The sequence below is a fragment of the Andrena cerasifolii genome, chromosome 1 (genome assembly GCF_050908995.1).
Source record: "Andrena cerasifolii isolate SP2316 chromosome 1, iyAndCera1_principal, whole genome shotgun sequence".
Lineage (NCBI taxonomy): Eukaryota > Metazoa > Arthropoda > Insecta > Hymenoptera > Andrenidae > Andrena > Andrena cerasifolii.
This window is the reverse complement of record NC_135118.1, coordinates 31,600,257-31,616,000: the sequence shown is the minus strand read 5'-3', so window position 1 is coordinate 31,616,000 and position 15,744 is coordinate 31,600,257. Positions and strand designations below refer to the sequence as shown.

At 44.0% G+C, this 15,744-nt stretch overlaps 1 protein-coding gene across 3 annotated transcripts in view; it reads left to right on the top strand.

The window, feature by feature from the left end:
* LOC143376071 (uncharacterized) overlaps nt 1-15,744 on the top strand; it is a 100,117-nt gene that overhangs the window by 50,637 nt on the left and 33,736 nt on the right. For 2 of the 3 annotated variants that reach the window (XM_076825913.1, XM_076825923.1), the window contains exons 2-4: nt 1,180-1,249; nt 6,387-6,841; nt 10,463-10,603. In XM_076825913.1, coding sequence (XP_076682028.1) covers nt 6,408-6,841; nt 10,463-10,603 — 575 coding nt within the window. In that variant the 5' untranslated portion in view covers nt 1,180-1,249; nt 6,387-6,407. The remainder of the gene's footprint in view (nt 1-1,179; nt 1,250-6,386; nt 6,842-10,462; nt 10,604-15,744) is intronic. The other variant, XM_076825933.1, reaches the window with a different exon arrangement.

Here is a 15,744-nt window from a genome sequence, read left to right as displayed (position 1 = left end):
CTCTTCAGGCTTGCGCTCGTCCAGGGTGCACCGCGAGCGACGCGTTAAGGGGTTAGGCCACCTTGGACGGAGCAAAATTGCAGTCACTTTCGGCATTTTTTTTTAGGAAGATAATGAAATAAAGTGAAAGTTTAATATTGAGGCTGTTATTGTACAACTCTCGCCGGAGAAAATCGGATTTTTTTTTCTTACAAAATGGCGGCGGTTGGGCCGTGATACGTAAGATCTTGAGGAGCGACGTTTTCCACGGTGTTCAATCTCACGGCTGTACCGTTTGACCTAGGACAAAAAAGCAGAAAGTTTTATTTTCTACATGCCTCAATCTAGTGAAGTATATATATATATATATATAGAAGACACAGGGTGGTTTAAAGAAATATATAGTGTATATATTTTATATATATTTGTTTATATATATATAAATATAACAAATACTTATTTGTTTATATATATAAATATATATAAAATATATACATACAAATATATATATAATGTAACGTGCCTGTTATTGTTTTTTTTTCTCCGTATTTCTTACTTATTTTACTTTCATAACAGAGATTCGTTGAAAATTTTGTGCACACAAATTTTTATTTCAAATAATTTTTTGCCCATCTCTGTTTCATAGCTATGTAATAAAGGGTTTTGACCCGTCAAAGAAATAAATAAAATAAATAAATAAGAGAGGAAATTCAAAATCTTCAGATGATATTCTACAAATTTCTTTAAACCACCCTGTGTCTTCTATATATATATATATATATATTCCTAGACTTATATATATATATAAGTCTAGGAATCCGCTACCCTCCAGAAATCGGATTCCAGATTTTCAAATTTTCAGTCCAACCAAAGCTTCAAATAAAAAAAATTAAACTAAATCAATTAAACCGCAAGGTAAACACATTATTTAAATGAATAAAAAGGATTACTAAAAACGTCAGCAGCGTCCCAGAAACTATTCACGTTTTGACAGCGATGGTTAAAATTAATTTAATTGCACTAAAGTTCACCGAACGCGCGCGATCTTGCGCGGCTGCGCGCAGTCTCGCGCAACACGTTTGCTCTGGACCCGTGTCTATTAGGACACGCGACCGTCCCTCGTTGAAGTACAAGCGAAAACAGGCACAGGCAGATTTTAGCTCACGTTCTCACACGGAGTATGTCGCGTTTGTGTTGCAGGTAGCCCAAATGCCAGGCCGGCACGCGAGCCTTCTGGAAAGCACCGTCTCGAGAGCTCCTTGGTACCGGCGTAAGTATCCGAAGAAACGAGAAATGGTACTCGGTTCCTTCGTTTCCTTCGTTTCCCGCGCGACTCTACGCGCATTCGCCGCGCCGCCGCCGTTGCGCCCCTCCGTTTTCCCGATGTTTGCGTACACCGAGGTTTGTTCGCGTAATTGGATCCACTCGAGGTATTGATTTTGGCAAAAGATCCGCTGTGCCAACTCTCCCGTTTCTACAACGAATTCGCGGAGCTGAAACGCGCTCAGCCGTACGTAGCGTAATATGATCGTAAGTAATATGATCGTAAACATCTCCCGAGACACGGTTAACTGCGTTCTTTCCCGTGCAAACGTTCGCGTGGACATAAAAGTAGAGGAACTAGTTTTTCTTTCGGTACACGTTCCGCTTCTCTGTATTATAGTTATGATTGTAGGTAATTAAAGCAGTGGCGCACTTAGGGTTTCATCTTCCGGGGGGCGGAATTGAATGGATGAAAATATTTCTAATGCGAATTTAAGGGGAGGTTCCGGTCGAGAGCCCCAAAGAATAGGTGCTCTTTAGGAATTAATTAAAGGAAAACTACTGTATACAATTTAATGGGACTTTTTGCGTTGTATTAAGGATGTCTTAAGTTATAGAAATATATTTTTTGTTTTTATAATTAATCATTGCAGACGGCCCTGGGGAGTCGTTAAAGTCAAGGCGTCAAAAAATTGATCAAAATTGGTGGGACCTGTGTCCCTAAAAGTTATTAGCCAATTCGAGTGAAACTTTTTTTATTTTAAGGAATATACTTCTGGCTAGGGGGGAAACTAGAAAAAAATGCAAAAATGATATTTTTTAAGAAAATAACGACACTTGAAGTTTGAAATCACTTTCCCCCTATATCTTTCGTCCTTTCAACGCCTTTGAAATTTATAAATTTTCAATTTTTTGTATTTCTTCTGGTTTCCCCCCTAGCCAGAAGTATATTCTTCAAAATAAAAAAAGTTTCAGTCGAATCGGATAATAACTTTTGGAGATACAGGTCCCACCGTTTTGTCGGGTGTTTCCCATGCATTTGCCGCTACTCAAATGCCTATAACTTCGGGAATATTACGAATTTCAACAAATCCTTTTAAACAAGTATTCCTAAAAGGTTGAACATTCGAAAACTGAAATACAAAAAAATCGACTTTCAGACCGAAACCTCCCCTTAAGGGGTCATTCCATCATTGGTCGCCGCACAATTCGGCAACATTCAGGTTTTTTTTTCTCAGTGAATGCGATGAATAACAATGTGAAACTTTTTTTCATTTATTAAGCTACTTGTAATGTTTACGGAAGAATTTTTTAAATACACTTTTAATGGTATTTTTTCAATGTTATCTGGAGTTCAAAATCGCGCCTTTGAAAAGAAATGCCTGCCTGGCGGGAGTGATTTCTGCTGACAGACTCATCTGAAGCAAAAAAACCAAGCTGATTCTTAATCATTATGAGTACCGCTATCGCAGGTACCAGAATTAGCCACATAAGTCAAAATTTAACAAAATCACGCGCTTCGAACTTCAAGTTTCGAAATTTTCCATTATTACTTGAAGTTTAAATGCGCGCGATTTTCTTAAATTTTGATTCGCGTGGCTAATTCTGGCACCTGCGATAGCGGCACTCATAATGATTAAGAATCAGCTTGGTTTTTTTGTTTCAGATGAGTCTGTCAGCAGAAATCACTCCCGCCGTCTTTTCAAAGGCGCGATTTTGAACTCCATATAACATTGAAAAAAAAACACAATGAAACGTGTATTTAAACAATTGTTCCGAATACGTTATAAGTTGATTAATAAATGAAAAATAAGTTTGACACTGTTATTGATTGTATTCACGGAGAAAAAAAAGCCTGAATGTTGCCGAATTTTTCGGCGTGTTTACCAAAATGCCCCTTAATAAAATTCATTAGGTAATTATGAAAATTTATTTAAAGAACAAAATCCAGATTTCTTCTCTTCTTACAAAGCCCCTTCTTTGGGGGTGCCAGGGCCCCTTGGCCCCCTTCTTCGTACGCCACTGAACTGAAGAATATCTCGGTTAACTAAATAAATAAATAAATAAAAAAAACCTTTCAATTTTTCCCTGATTCACCGGGGATCCATTTATTTTTACGTCCGGTGTGTATTACTTAAAGTTAAAAGGAACGAAAAGCCTCGAGCGAGCGTTCAAAATACTCCCATATGAATCAACCTCGTCAAGAGCATCGGTGTTTATGCGCGCAGGGCCTGCGGCGCCTCGCATCGCTCGCGAAATATACCAAAGCCCTCGAGAGTGCATCGCCGAAGCCTTGCCTCCAGCAAGGATCGAAAGCGGGGTACGCGATTCGCGAGTTGCACGTGGCTCGGGCGGGCGAAGTAAGCGAAACCGAGATAAACCGATTTGGTGTACAGGGTGCTTCAGGGAGATTGGTCTCGAAAATTTAATGCTCACACGTGCGAGTCACTGACTACAGATATTCATTATTAAGTACTAAATAACTAAAGCAGGATCCCATTGCACGATCTCGATTTTGAAAAAAATTATTTTTTTTAATAATAGCAGTTATTCAAAGCCAAGCATGTGATTTTCAACCTGTTTTCATCTCTCTTTCTTAATAAAAAAACAAACAAGACACTAATGGAAAAATCGTCTCGAAAAATACTAGATTATATTCTTTAAGAATATTGGTGTAAAATTAAAATTGTATTCAAATCGGTTCAGTAATTTCTGAGATATTTGTGGTGCCGCAAATATGAAGAGGCCTTGGGAGAAGGGGCTTTTATTGCATCATTTCATAAGATATCGAATTTATTTTTAAAGATAATACAGCTTAATTTATACAGAAGAAGGGTGTATTTATTTTTAAAGATAATACAGCTTAATTTATACAGAAGAAGGGTGTATTTATTTTTAAAGATAATACAGCTTAATTTATACAGAAGAAGAGTGTATTTATTTTTAAAGATAATACAGCTTAATTTATACAGAAGAAGGGTGTATATCTTGATTTTTAAATATAACGCATTTTTATACGAATAAAAAATTTATTCATTTCACAATTTATTAATTTTTTTAGATGAATAAACAATTCACAAAAATAACCCTGTCAAAGTTATGTAACCATCTCGGCCACCACTACCCTCCTAGTGTGTCTATTCCCCGGGCCCCTGTCTTTTATTATTATTATTATTATTATTTATTTCAACGGGTAAAGACCCTTTAGTTTACAATTAACAAATAAACAATGTAAAAGAAGAGAAAACAAAAGAAAAGCCAGTACATACATAAACAAACCATGATACAATAAAATAATGGAACTAATGAACTAATACAATTATCGTTAGAATTTAAATTAACGGGCGTGTACAAAGACGTTCCTGCGAGCCAAAGCCCGCAAACGATATTTAAAGGTGGTAAATGTGCCGTTAAAAAAATCAACATGTTCGCTATAACGATTCGCTAATATTCTATTAATGGAATTATTCATCCCAAACGACGTGCTGTGTCCTGATAAGTAAAAAAGAGAAGTCGATCTTAGAGAAACAATAGGCGCATACAGGTTAAGCGAATAGCTTTTGAATAGCTACTTGTTCCTGAACCCACAGTAGTCAGCTGATCCGACGACCTTCACCTATTACTCGCCAACAGCATTTAAGAACTTCCTGCAAACGTACTCATCATAACTCGAGAAGTACAAGCTTCAAGTGACGCGTGTTTACAAATTTTCATACCAACCTGTTTGAAGCAGCCTGTAGCCTACTCTAGCCAGCCGCGAGAGCGCGTTGCATCGCGCGCTGGCGTAACCGAACGACGGGAGCAGACGGGGGCGCGTGCGGAATTTGCGTGGCGAAGCGCCCTGAGAATTTCGGTGGGACAGTAGAACACTCTTAAACAATAGCGTCCGACGCTGCCATTCCTCTAACCTTTGAGTCGCTTATGCGTCGCGAGTCTCAGCCGGCCAGTCGCGGCCAGTCGTTCTCCCGACAAACGTGTCAGACCGCCTTCCTTCCGCGTTCGATTCTTTTTCCCCTCGAGAGCCCGCCTTTTTCTCGCTTCCCGCTCGAGCGCGAATAATCGAGGCGGACCGACTTGCGGTGGTGGCGTGCAGGCCACACGCGCTCTGCCAGGCGTGGCTTGAAAAAAAAATTTGGCTAAAGTTACTGGAAAACGCAGAAATAAAGTTTCACTTATTTTTTAATAAATAAAATTCCACTTACTTTTCAGAAAATACAGTTTCGCTTATTCTCCAATAAAATAAGAGTTTCACGTATTTTTCAAAAAATAAATCGAGCTCGACAGCACAGAACTAAAGACTGCTATAATCCACTGATTCGGCGGCTCGCGAAAGATGCCCGTTGAAAAAGCCGATACGAGGAACTGAACCGAGTTATAGTCGGTGAGTCACGATACCCATCCTGCTCTCCTGGAACGGCTTCGCGGTGCCGGCGGTATCTTCTAGGCGCATCCTTTGAGCGCGAACGCGATCCAATGTGGTCGGGCGTGATCCAACGTCTTGGATTCCCGTCACGGTTCCCGCGACCCCCCTCCGCCTTCCCCCGCGCCGCGATCTACACCTTTCCCTCTGCCGGCTTAAGTTTATTGCCAGAATTCAATGGCCGGCGGCTGGCACTTGCTCCCGAGCGTTCTTGCACCGATCTCTTACCGCGGAGCAAAGGCGAACGTCTGTCCGCTCGCTGAGGTTTTTCCCCCGCTCGATCCGGCGTCGATGAAATTTTGATTTAGCACCGACAATAACTGTGGAAGCGGGAACGTATCGTATCGTTTGTACAGTTAGCCGGGCGACGTCGATCCGTTACGGGAAAGAAAGCGTTTCACGGGGATCGTTGAAGCGTTAACAGATATTAACTTACGGCGCTTGGTGTAATTAGTTCCAATTGGTAATTCAAGCGCGACCTCTTTCTCGCTTCGGCTCGAGACCAGACGGAGAGGATGGCCGAGAGAGGAGGAGAGCGCGACGCCGGGAGGGAGGGAGAGAGCGGACGGGCAAAAGTGCACGCGGACAGATTCGAAGGCGCATCGATTTCTCCGCGTCGTGTCGGTGTTACGCGCGTTGCCCCGGCGATACACTGTTTGTTTCTCGTCGTTTCCGGCGCGAGAATCGGTTCACCTTCTTTCTTTTCTTCTCTCCCTCTGCGCAGGTGAACGGTGGAACGAAGACGATGCTGTCGTACATGCTGCCGACGGAAGAGAAGCCGCCACCGGGGGACTCGAATCAACCCAGCAACTATCGCGCTAGTAAGTCGCTGAAGAGTCCGCGGGAACGTCCTCCGCTCGCCGGCAAGCCGCCGGCAATCGCTGTCTCACCGAGGAGTCACGCCGACGCGGCTAGAACGATGATCGTCTCGACGAAAATCGAAGAGCAGCCCGGCGAGCAGCAGCGCCACCGGCAGCAGCACGAGCAACATCATCATCATCATCACGGCCCCGGCGAGAGCCCGAAGCACAACGGCAACGTGGTGAAAAAGTCAACGTTGCACACGTCCAAGGTCACCAAAGACGAGAGCCTTTACAGCATCAACAGCGACACCAGTACGGTGGGCAGCGATCGGAAGAACAAGCTCTTCAACGGGGCGAAGCACACTAGTCTAAAGAGGTGAGGTGAAAAAGCGCGGCGAGAGCACGTTATCCGTTGGTGGCTAGAGAACAGTGCCCCGGCGGGAGAGTTCAGGGGTCGTTCGAGACCACCTTTCTAATTTCGTTCGCTCGGTCTTTAACCTTCTCCCTGCGCTGTATCAAACTCGCGCCCGCCGATTAACTCTCGCCGAGTCTTCGCTATTTCTGGCGATTTTCGATCGGCCCGTATCTCCTCCACCTTCGCGAATCGTCCGTTGGTTTATGCCCCCCCTCCACCTGGCTTCTGAACTAAAAAGCATCATGGACGTGTTTCTGTTTTCTGCCGTACCGATCGCGACACGTCACGACACGTCTCGACTCGCTCGACCACCCGTTGCACGCGCCGTCGCGTGGAAACAGCCGTGTCGCGCGCGAGCGTGCGACGCAAAACGCACCTGGCAGGGGCACGAGGAACGGTCGCACGAAAGCACGCGGAAAGCGAGTCGTTCACTGTCAAGGTGGCACGTTTCGACGCGTTTGCTCGGGTTAAAATTATCCGCCGCTTCGAAAAACACCCGCGGTGCCGTACGACACGGTATCTGTTCTTATTCCCGACGACACTTCCCTCCGACGCTCGGCTCGGTTACGATCGACGGCCGAAGTATAATCGTCGCGGGCCCTGTTTTTTGTCGCGTTACTGCCACCACGAGTTTCGACCGATGATTCACGCGCTAATGCGTCTCATTGGGCAACGGTTTACGAAAGCGACCACGATCGAAGCCTCGATGGCGGACGTCCATACCGGTTTGCTAGCCATCCTTCGCGGCACATCCCACTGAAACTCCCGTGACATTTACATGTTGGGTAGGTCACGGTCATACGATGCTCTTGTGGGCCGTGCTCGGACAAAGCCCAACGTATGGGGAGCCCCCTTGTGGCCAGAAATACCAGTTCCGCAGCATTGTCCACTGTGTTTACTCGGTTCTTTGCTTCATCCATCCTTTTTCTCTTCGATACAGAATTTGTGGCAACAAATGTGTTCGCTTGAAGATACTTATGGGTAATCGGTGTCGTGAAATGGACATGTTGCAAGTATGTACATTTCGAGATGCTATTGTTCCGAGTAAGTAATGGCAAACAGTTGTATAACCTTCGTTGAGAATATATAGGGTGATCCGTGTAACTACGAGTACTGGGATATTTGTTTCAGCGGAAGTTGCGTAATCGAAAACGGTGACGTGTTAGTCGAATTTCGAAGTCGATTCCACTTGCATTTTAAAGGGGAAAACAATTGTCTAGGTATGAATTTATCTGCACGCGTAGAAATGGTAAAATCTTTAAGCGAGTTTGCAAAGTAAATTCAACCGTTCTGCGATGAAATATCGTCTTGACGAGGTCCCTTATACTCAATCTTCCCGATGAGGTGTTTGGAGAGATTGCCTGTGCTTATGGTGTGGACTAAACTCATCTTGTCGAAGTAACCGTAAAATCAATGAATTTACTCGAAGGTTGTCTGAAAGACATATTACTCATGCACGATAATACAGTGAGGGAGAAGGAGGTGGAACGAGTGGTCACAGACGAATCGACGCATCTGGATCCGCGAGATTTTTTTCGTCAACTTTTTTAATTTCTATGCGCTCTACTTGGGAAGAAGGTAAAAAGTTCAAGAGAGTAACTGTCGACCCCTCGACCAACTAGATTGCCCAGAATTGCTTTTAGGCTGGAGTACTTCCCAGGGCTGCTCCCGGATTGTTGGCCGCCCAGGTGCAAAAACAATATTGCCACCCTTATTAATTTAATTCTATTGTAGTCCTTGCGAAATTAGGAGCGAGGGTTAGGTCATCATTTTTCCGATTTCGATTTTGTTTAAATAATATAGGGCCTTGATTTTTTCGATTTTTGCGTATTTTCGTCAGAATGGATTGTAAGTATGAATTTTTATCTCGAAAACCAGGGTTGGATAATTTAAAAAAAAAAATTAAATGAGAAAAGAATCGATATAATTAATAATAATCATAAAAATTTTGATTATTTTTCTTATTAGTCAAAATTTTACATAGTATAATAAACGGCATGCGGCTACTTCTTGGTTTGGCCGCCCAGGTGCGGGGGCACCTTCTGCACCCCCGCCAGGAACGGCCCTGACGGTTCCTTACAAAAAAGTCGAATTGAATTTCTTTTACTAACTTTCAACCTTGACATCTATGGCCACGGTTCACACGCCCCGTATATTTGTCACTGGATCGAACGACAGTAATCGCAGGATATCTGTGGCGACCCACGTGACTCGATCGCATCTTCGCGTCGTGTCACAGATAACCTGTCGAGTGCAACTTTGTTGAGTAATTTCCCCACTACGCGGCAGCACCATACCGAGAATGACTCCAGTCCAGATCAGAACCCCGCGGTAAAAGAAATGGGGGAAAAAAACCGGAACGTATCCGGAGCTAGAAGATACCGATAAACTCCGAGATTCGAGATAAAAAGCAGGAGATTCTTTTACAAGCTGTTTCATTGAATTCCTTCGCGTTAGGAGACTCTTTATCTTTGGAATTTCATTTCAACTGTGCGGATAAGCATTGATGCTCATCGTCAATGAGCGTGAATCAGTTCCCCGACATTTTCGAAATGTCGATGCTCTCGCGAGCTACGCTGCGAGCAAAGCAGGCGTGCTCGGTATCAGTGATAGACTCGCAGCTTTAATCTCGACCGTGCTTGATCGCCGTAACCCGATACCTCGTTCGCGGGATTTCGATTTTGATATCGGACCGCCCGCTGCTGCGGTTACCGAGTGTCCGATTCGCTCGCTGCGAGCGCTGTCACGCGATAGGTAATTGAGGTTTACGGGAACTATTTTTTCCCCCCGTCTTTCCACACGGTTGACAATCATTTTTAACCGACTTCAAAAAGGAGGAGGTTATAGATTTGACCCGTATGTATTTTTTTATTATATGTTTGTCCCCGCATAACTCCTCAGCATATGGACCGATTTTGATGATCTTTTTTTTAATCGAAAGAGGGTGATGCCCCGGTGGTCCCATCCCGTATTGCATCAATATTAGCCTAACATTTTGCCAGTTCTGGTATTAACTCAAAGGCTATTGTCACCTAATTATTATTATTTTGTGCACGTATGCGCAAATCTCCCCAGCATGTTGTGTCAATATATATATATAAAAAAACATAAATAAATGAATTTATAAAAGAATTAAAACCGTCTTCAAAACAATAAAACAGCATTAAAAAATAAAAAATAATTTTTTCCCCTTTTTAACCTACGACTCTCAATTTTTTTAAGTCAGCGTCAGATTTACACAGTGCAAATAATGAGACGCCGATATAAAAAAGTTTCGAGTCGTAGATTAAATAAGGGAAAAAATTATTTTTTACTTTTTAATGCAGTTTTATTTTTTTGAAGTCGGTTTTAATTTCGTTTTTAAATTTGTTTATTTGATGGTTTCGTTTACGTCTACCGTTATCTCCTTACCGCACCGAATCTGCTGCGCGTGCGTTCTTCGTTACCAACGACTGCTCGGTAAAAACACGGTGACTCCTTTCTTCGATCGGATGACTCAGCGACCGTGTAAACAGAACAAGAAACTAATGTATTTATGTAAATGCCACAAGCCTAACGTAGATCGCGTTTATGATACCGCAGAGTTTCCTTTGGCTCGAGCAAAGGATCGATGGTGGAAACCCTAGTATACGAGACACCTGTGCAAGAGGAGCCGGAGATGAATCGTTTTTTGGATCACAACGGACGCTTACCCTCTCTGATCACGCCTGTACCTGATACCGAGTAAGTAAACACTTTTTCTCGCTTTCTGCTTGGTCGCCCGTGCGTACGCGTCGGAATTTGTCGCCGCGCCATCTGGTGCGCTCCATGGGTACCCCAATAGACCGTTTCCAAACGTTGCGTGCGTAGTAACTACGCGATCGTGCGTTAAAACTTACGAACGTATAATCTGTCTAGACGAGACAAAGCTGATCGTTACAACGGGCGAATAATTTATATTCGTTTGCACCCATAATATTTTTTGCTGACAAAATCATTCCGCCTTTCCCCGATGAGATCACAGCCAGGCGTTACCGGAGCCGCAGTTTGGCGCTTTAAACATCCCCGCCTACGCACGCGCGTGGCTTTCCTAATAGACTTCTACTTATCGCCCGGTGCGATCATTGTCACGTTTGATCCGGTTAAACGACGCGACTCGTGCCTGGAATACTTAACGTCGTTGTTTTCGACAACGCCAATGTCACACGCAGGCTCAAGTTTCGTTAATGCAGGTGGCACTTCTACGTGCAATTTTTTTCCCCTGCATTATTGCTTACGCCGCGTTACGAACCGCGCTCCCCTGCCAATCGATACACCGCGCACACAAATACGTTTCGAGGGAACTCTTGGTGCAGGGGGTTTTTATATTTTAAGACGAAAAGTGGCACGTTGGCATATAAGGTAGCCGTATTGACATCATTCTAGAGAACGTTGGAAATACGCTCCATCAGCCGCGAGATAAAACGTGATGTCATCCGAGGAATTTTTACACATCGGTGAATATGAATTTGTACGCGCGTGCCTCGCGATACGTCCGGCTGTATTCCGCATACATTTCACCGAGTACGTATGCAAATCGAACACGCCGTTACTTGTAATCTTATTCCTCTGGCATGTAAATTACTAACACGCTATATTAAGTTTAACATAAAGAGAAGAAATTTAAAAAAAAAAAAATGCAAAAATTTCAAAAGGTACTTTAGAGTGCGCAAAACGTTTGACACGTTATAATTTCAAATTTCTTCCATATTTCTAAAAAAAAGTCAACTAAATTATAAAATTCTTTCACCTTCGTAAACTCCGGGAAAGGGTAAAACGTGCAAAATGTTGAAATTTGGTGTGGCTGGTCGTTATCCAGATAGAACTGCTATCTAGGCGGAGGATCGAGAAGGATTTCTAATTAGAAAATTTTTGTTCCTTCCAAAGCCCGTGGTGTATGGGGGAGGGCACGAGTTGCGGCGCGTTTCTTGGACTTCTCAGTAGAGGGCAGCACTCTCGCGGTTAGTCTCGCGCGTCCTCGGTCCTGCCCGTTCAGTGTAGAACTCGACCAGGTGGAGCCAAGGGGAGGCCCATAAACGCAGGCGTGGTACCGAGGATTTACGATCGATTTCGCGACTCGTACACCGAGCTTCGTTAGCCGGAGAAGCGGAGTTTAGTTCGTGTCGTGCCCGGACATCGGTCAACAGCCCCGTACGTGCGTTTCCGCGAGCAGTGTACCGCGTTCGGGCCAGTGCGACCGCCACTTCGAACCCGGTCGGGAAAGTCGAGGGGAAAAAGGACCGTGCATGCCAGGAGTAGACACAGGAGCCTCTCGTCGTTGTTCCCGAGCCACGGCCACGGGAAGCTGACGGATTCTCGCCTGTCAGGTACAGCCCTGTTTCCGAACAGTCTCTTAGTAAGGTGGCAATTGTAACGCGACGAATCGGAGCCGGGATTTCGCGGGTCGAATCGTTCCGAGTCGCTTTGAATAGCGGATCGAGTAGACTCGACCGTTTTCTTCTCGACGTCCCCTCGTTTCTTCACTACTTTAAGCGCCACAATAGGGAGATTAGTCGTGTGCGTTATCGCGTGCGTCTCGAACTGGTGCGCGTCGCGTGTATCGCGCTCGGCAAATCGATCCTCTCGTCGAAAGGCCTGTAAACCGGATGAACTAACGCAATAAAACGTGCTAGGTGGAGGATGAGAAACGTGTCGCAGTTACCCTCGAGGTGAGATACGGGGGGGTAGAGTAAATGTAAAAGAGCCCGAGTACTCTCGTTGGCCAGTTACCATGGCGACGAGCCATCTTGACACACTACGGGACCCTTTCTTTCCAACCTTTGGAGTTGCCTTTTGTTAAGCCGCCACCTACGCTCCACGAGCAGGTAACGCCGGTCGTTTTCACGTTAACACGGCGCTTCGGTTTTTATATTCCCCTCGCGTCGGCACTCGTTTTTTTTTCTCTCGTTCCAGGAGCGCCGAGAACGCTCGTGGGGCAAATTTTAATCTTAATTTGTTGCAACGGGAAACACCCGTTTTGGACGCGTGCTTGCGGAGGGAAAGTAAAATGTAAAATTACAGGAATCATGGGGGAATTTGAAACGGATTTTTTTAATTACATTTTCGTATCCATCGCGAGTATAATTGAATACGTTTTAGTTTTAATATTATTACAAAGAACTTGTTGAATAGCTTGCAAATTGAAAGGGAGTGAAACGATCGGATTCTACGAGTCTCTTTTCACTTATTATTAAAGATATTGGATATTATCTGGGGAAAATCGCTGTGATTCTTCAAAGGGACCGAGCTCCGCGAATTAAAATATTTTTAAAGCGTTATCGCCGCTGAAAATGAAGGCGAGTTGATAGCTCTAGAAGATAGCGATGCGTTATCGATCCCCGGCTAGCTATCGTTATTTTTCTAACAACGTTCCTACGCTTTATCCGTCTATCGAGAATCACGATTTTTGCCAAACCGCGTGCGATTTTCTTCTACATTCAACCAATCCTAATTTCATAAAAATTATATACCTACCCAGCAATTGCTTCCCATGAAACTTTTTACACTTGACGTTTGCAATCCCTATCGCTAGAATCTGTCCCACTCCCAGCAGCTTGCGTTGTAACTTGAATTTTTCAATTCCCTTTCACTTTTTTAAACGCTCCGTTCTAAGAGCCACTTCAAGTGACTAGTTTCTGCGTTAATACTTTAACAGTCACTACTTTCCCCTCCAGACTTTTCTTCCTTAATTACTTCCCCTTCACTTTATGCTTTTCTTCTGCATTTTCAATGAGAAAATTCGTGTAGCTCGGCGAATAAATATAAAAGCGAAAAGAATCTATCTAGGAAGCGCGATCGTTCTTACCACGTGCATGTATACAGCAGGGGATTTCGTAACCCGTTCGAGGAATACGAAAATCACTCGACTCCCAGTTGTATAACAATCGAACGTTTCTTCTCGCGTCTGTTCTGCTCGCTTTCGTAACGATATAAATTCAACCACGATATCGAAGCTTGGCGGTAGCCGGTCATGCGTGACCGGCGTGTCCAACGTGTACCTCTGCGTACATTATCGAAGACTCGCGTTTCCGAGCGTATCGCACCGAGAGATATTCCCGTCACAAATCGATTACAGTTTTTCTCCTTCGCAAACTGAACGGCTCCGTTAACGCTTCGGCGGCTGTTGTCATGTACGCGTGACTTTAGTCTTTCTGCCCCTGTATCGCTTCACTGGGCTTATCTCGCGTTTATTTAGCTTTTACATCGATATCAGCCTTTACATGCCTTCCTAATCATATTCTTTACAACCTCGTGCGCTTTCGTTTGCTCTACGAAAGTCGACAATTTTCAAAGCTTCCTGCAAGTATCTCGACTCTTCGAAATCCTTAGCAACGATACCTATTCTGTTTATTAACAGAAATATTCTGTAACCAGAGATTGGATTGGAAATAGTTTTGATCCAGGACAAATTAGACCTCGGTTCTCTACGGCAGTAATAATAATTCCTTTAGCCGAGTAAATCGAGTAAATAGCTGCGTATCTGTTTTGCAAGCGTTCTATCTGGTTGCTTTCGATTTTCCGTCGAAGATTACTCAGAAAGCGCGCGTCGAGGGCGGAACAGCGTCGGTTTCCAGCGGTAAATTCCTTCCAGTTATGAGCGCAAATTGAAATGGCTCGTGTGGGAGTCGGCGTCGCGAGACGAGCACTCGCGTCGATCTCATTTAACATTTCGCACACTGGCCCGCGCGGGTATGTACCACTGATCGGATACGCTGTATCGTTACATAAATTCCGGCGAGCGTAAGGAGTTAAAAATACACCGAAGCAGACGCGGAGACGGGCGTGCTGCTCCAAAATGGAAAACGCCGCGCGCGGCGCCCGTGAGTCGACCATTTTTGTCGCGCTACCGATCCGGAGCGTTTACAAAACAAAAACTAATGGTCCTTGCTGGACCTCGTTTTTCCTACGTGCGCGATGCTCGACTTTCTAATCGTCGGTACAGTTTTTTTTCAATCTCCTCTCCGATATTCGACCATCCAGCGGTGCTTAATCTGTTGCGCGTTTCTAATCCCCAGTCGCTGGAACGATTTAAGCTGCTTTCTTGCATCTGCAACGCTTGGAGCTGAACATCGTTGAGCTGTTAACTGGTGCGGACGAGTTAACTCGTCACTTTAAAATGCTTTATCACTGGGCGAGACGAGTCGACTCGAAGTTTCAAAATGTTTCTTCCTAGGGCAAGACGAATTAACTCGTCACTTGAAAATGCCTCATCTCTAGGCAAGACGAGTTAACTCGTCGTTTGAAAATAGTTCTTCTTTGAGCGAGACGAGTTAAATCGTCACTTCAAAATGCTTCTTCACTGAGCAAGACGAGTTAACTCGTCATATCAAACGGCCTCTTCTCTGAGCAAGACGGGTTAACTCGTCACTTGAAAATACTTCTTTTTTTAGTGAGACGATTTAACTCGTCATTTGAAAATATTTCTTCTTTGAGCGAGACGAGTTAACTCGTCATTTGAAAATGCTTCTTCTCTGAGCAAGACGAGTTAATTCGTCATTTCAAAATGCTTCTTCTGTGAGCAAGACGAGTTAACTCGTCATATCAAATTGCCTCTTCTCTGAGCAAGACGGGTTAACTCGTCACTTGAAAATACTTATTTTTTTTAGTGAGACGACTTAACTCGTCATTTGAAAATATTTCTTCTTTGAGCGAGACGAGTTAACTCGTCATTTGAAAATGCTTCTTCTCTGGGCAAGACGAGTTAATTCGTCATTTCAAAATGCTTCTTCTGTGAGCAAGACGAGTTAACTCGTCATATCAAATTGCCTCTTCTCTGAGCAAGACGGGTTAACTCGTCACTTGAAAATACTTCTTTTTTTAGTGAGACGATTTAACTCGTCATTTGA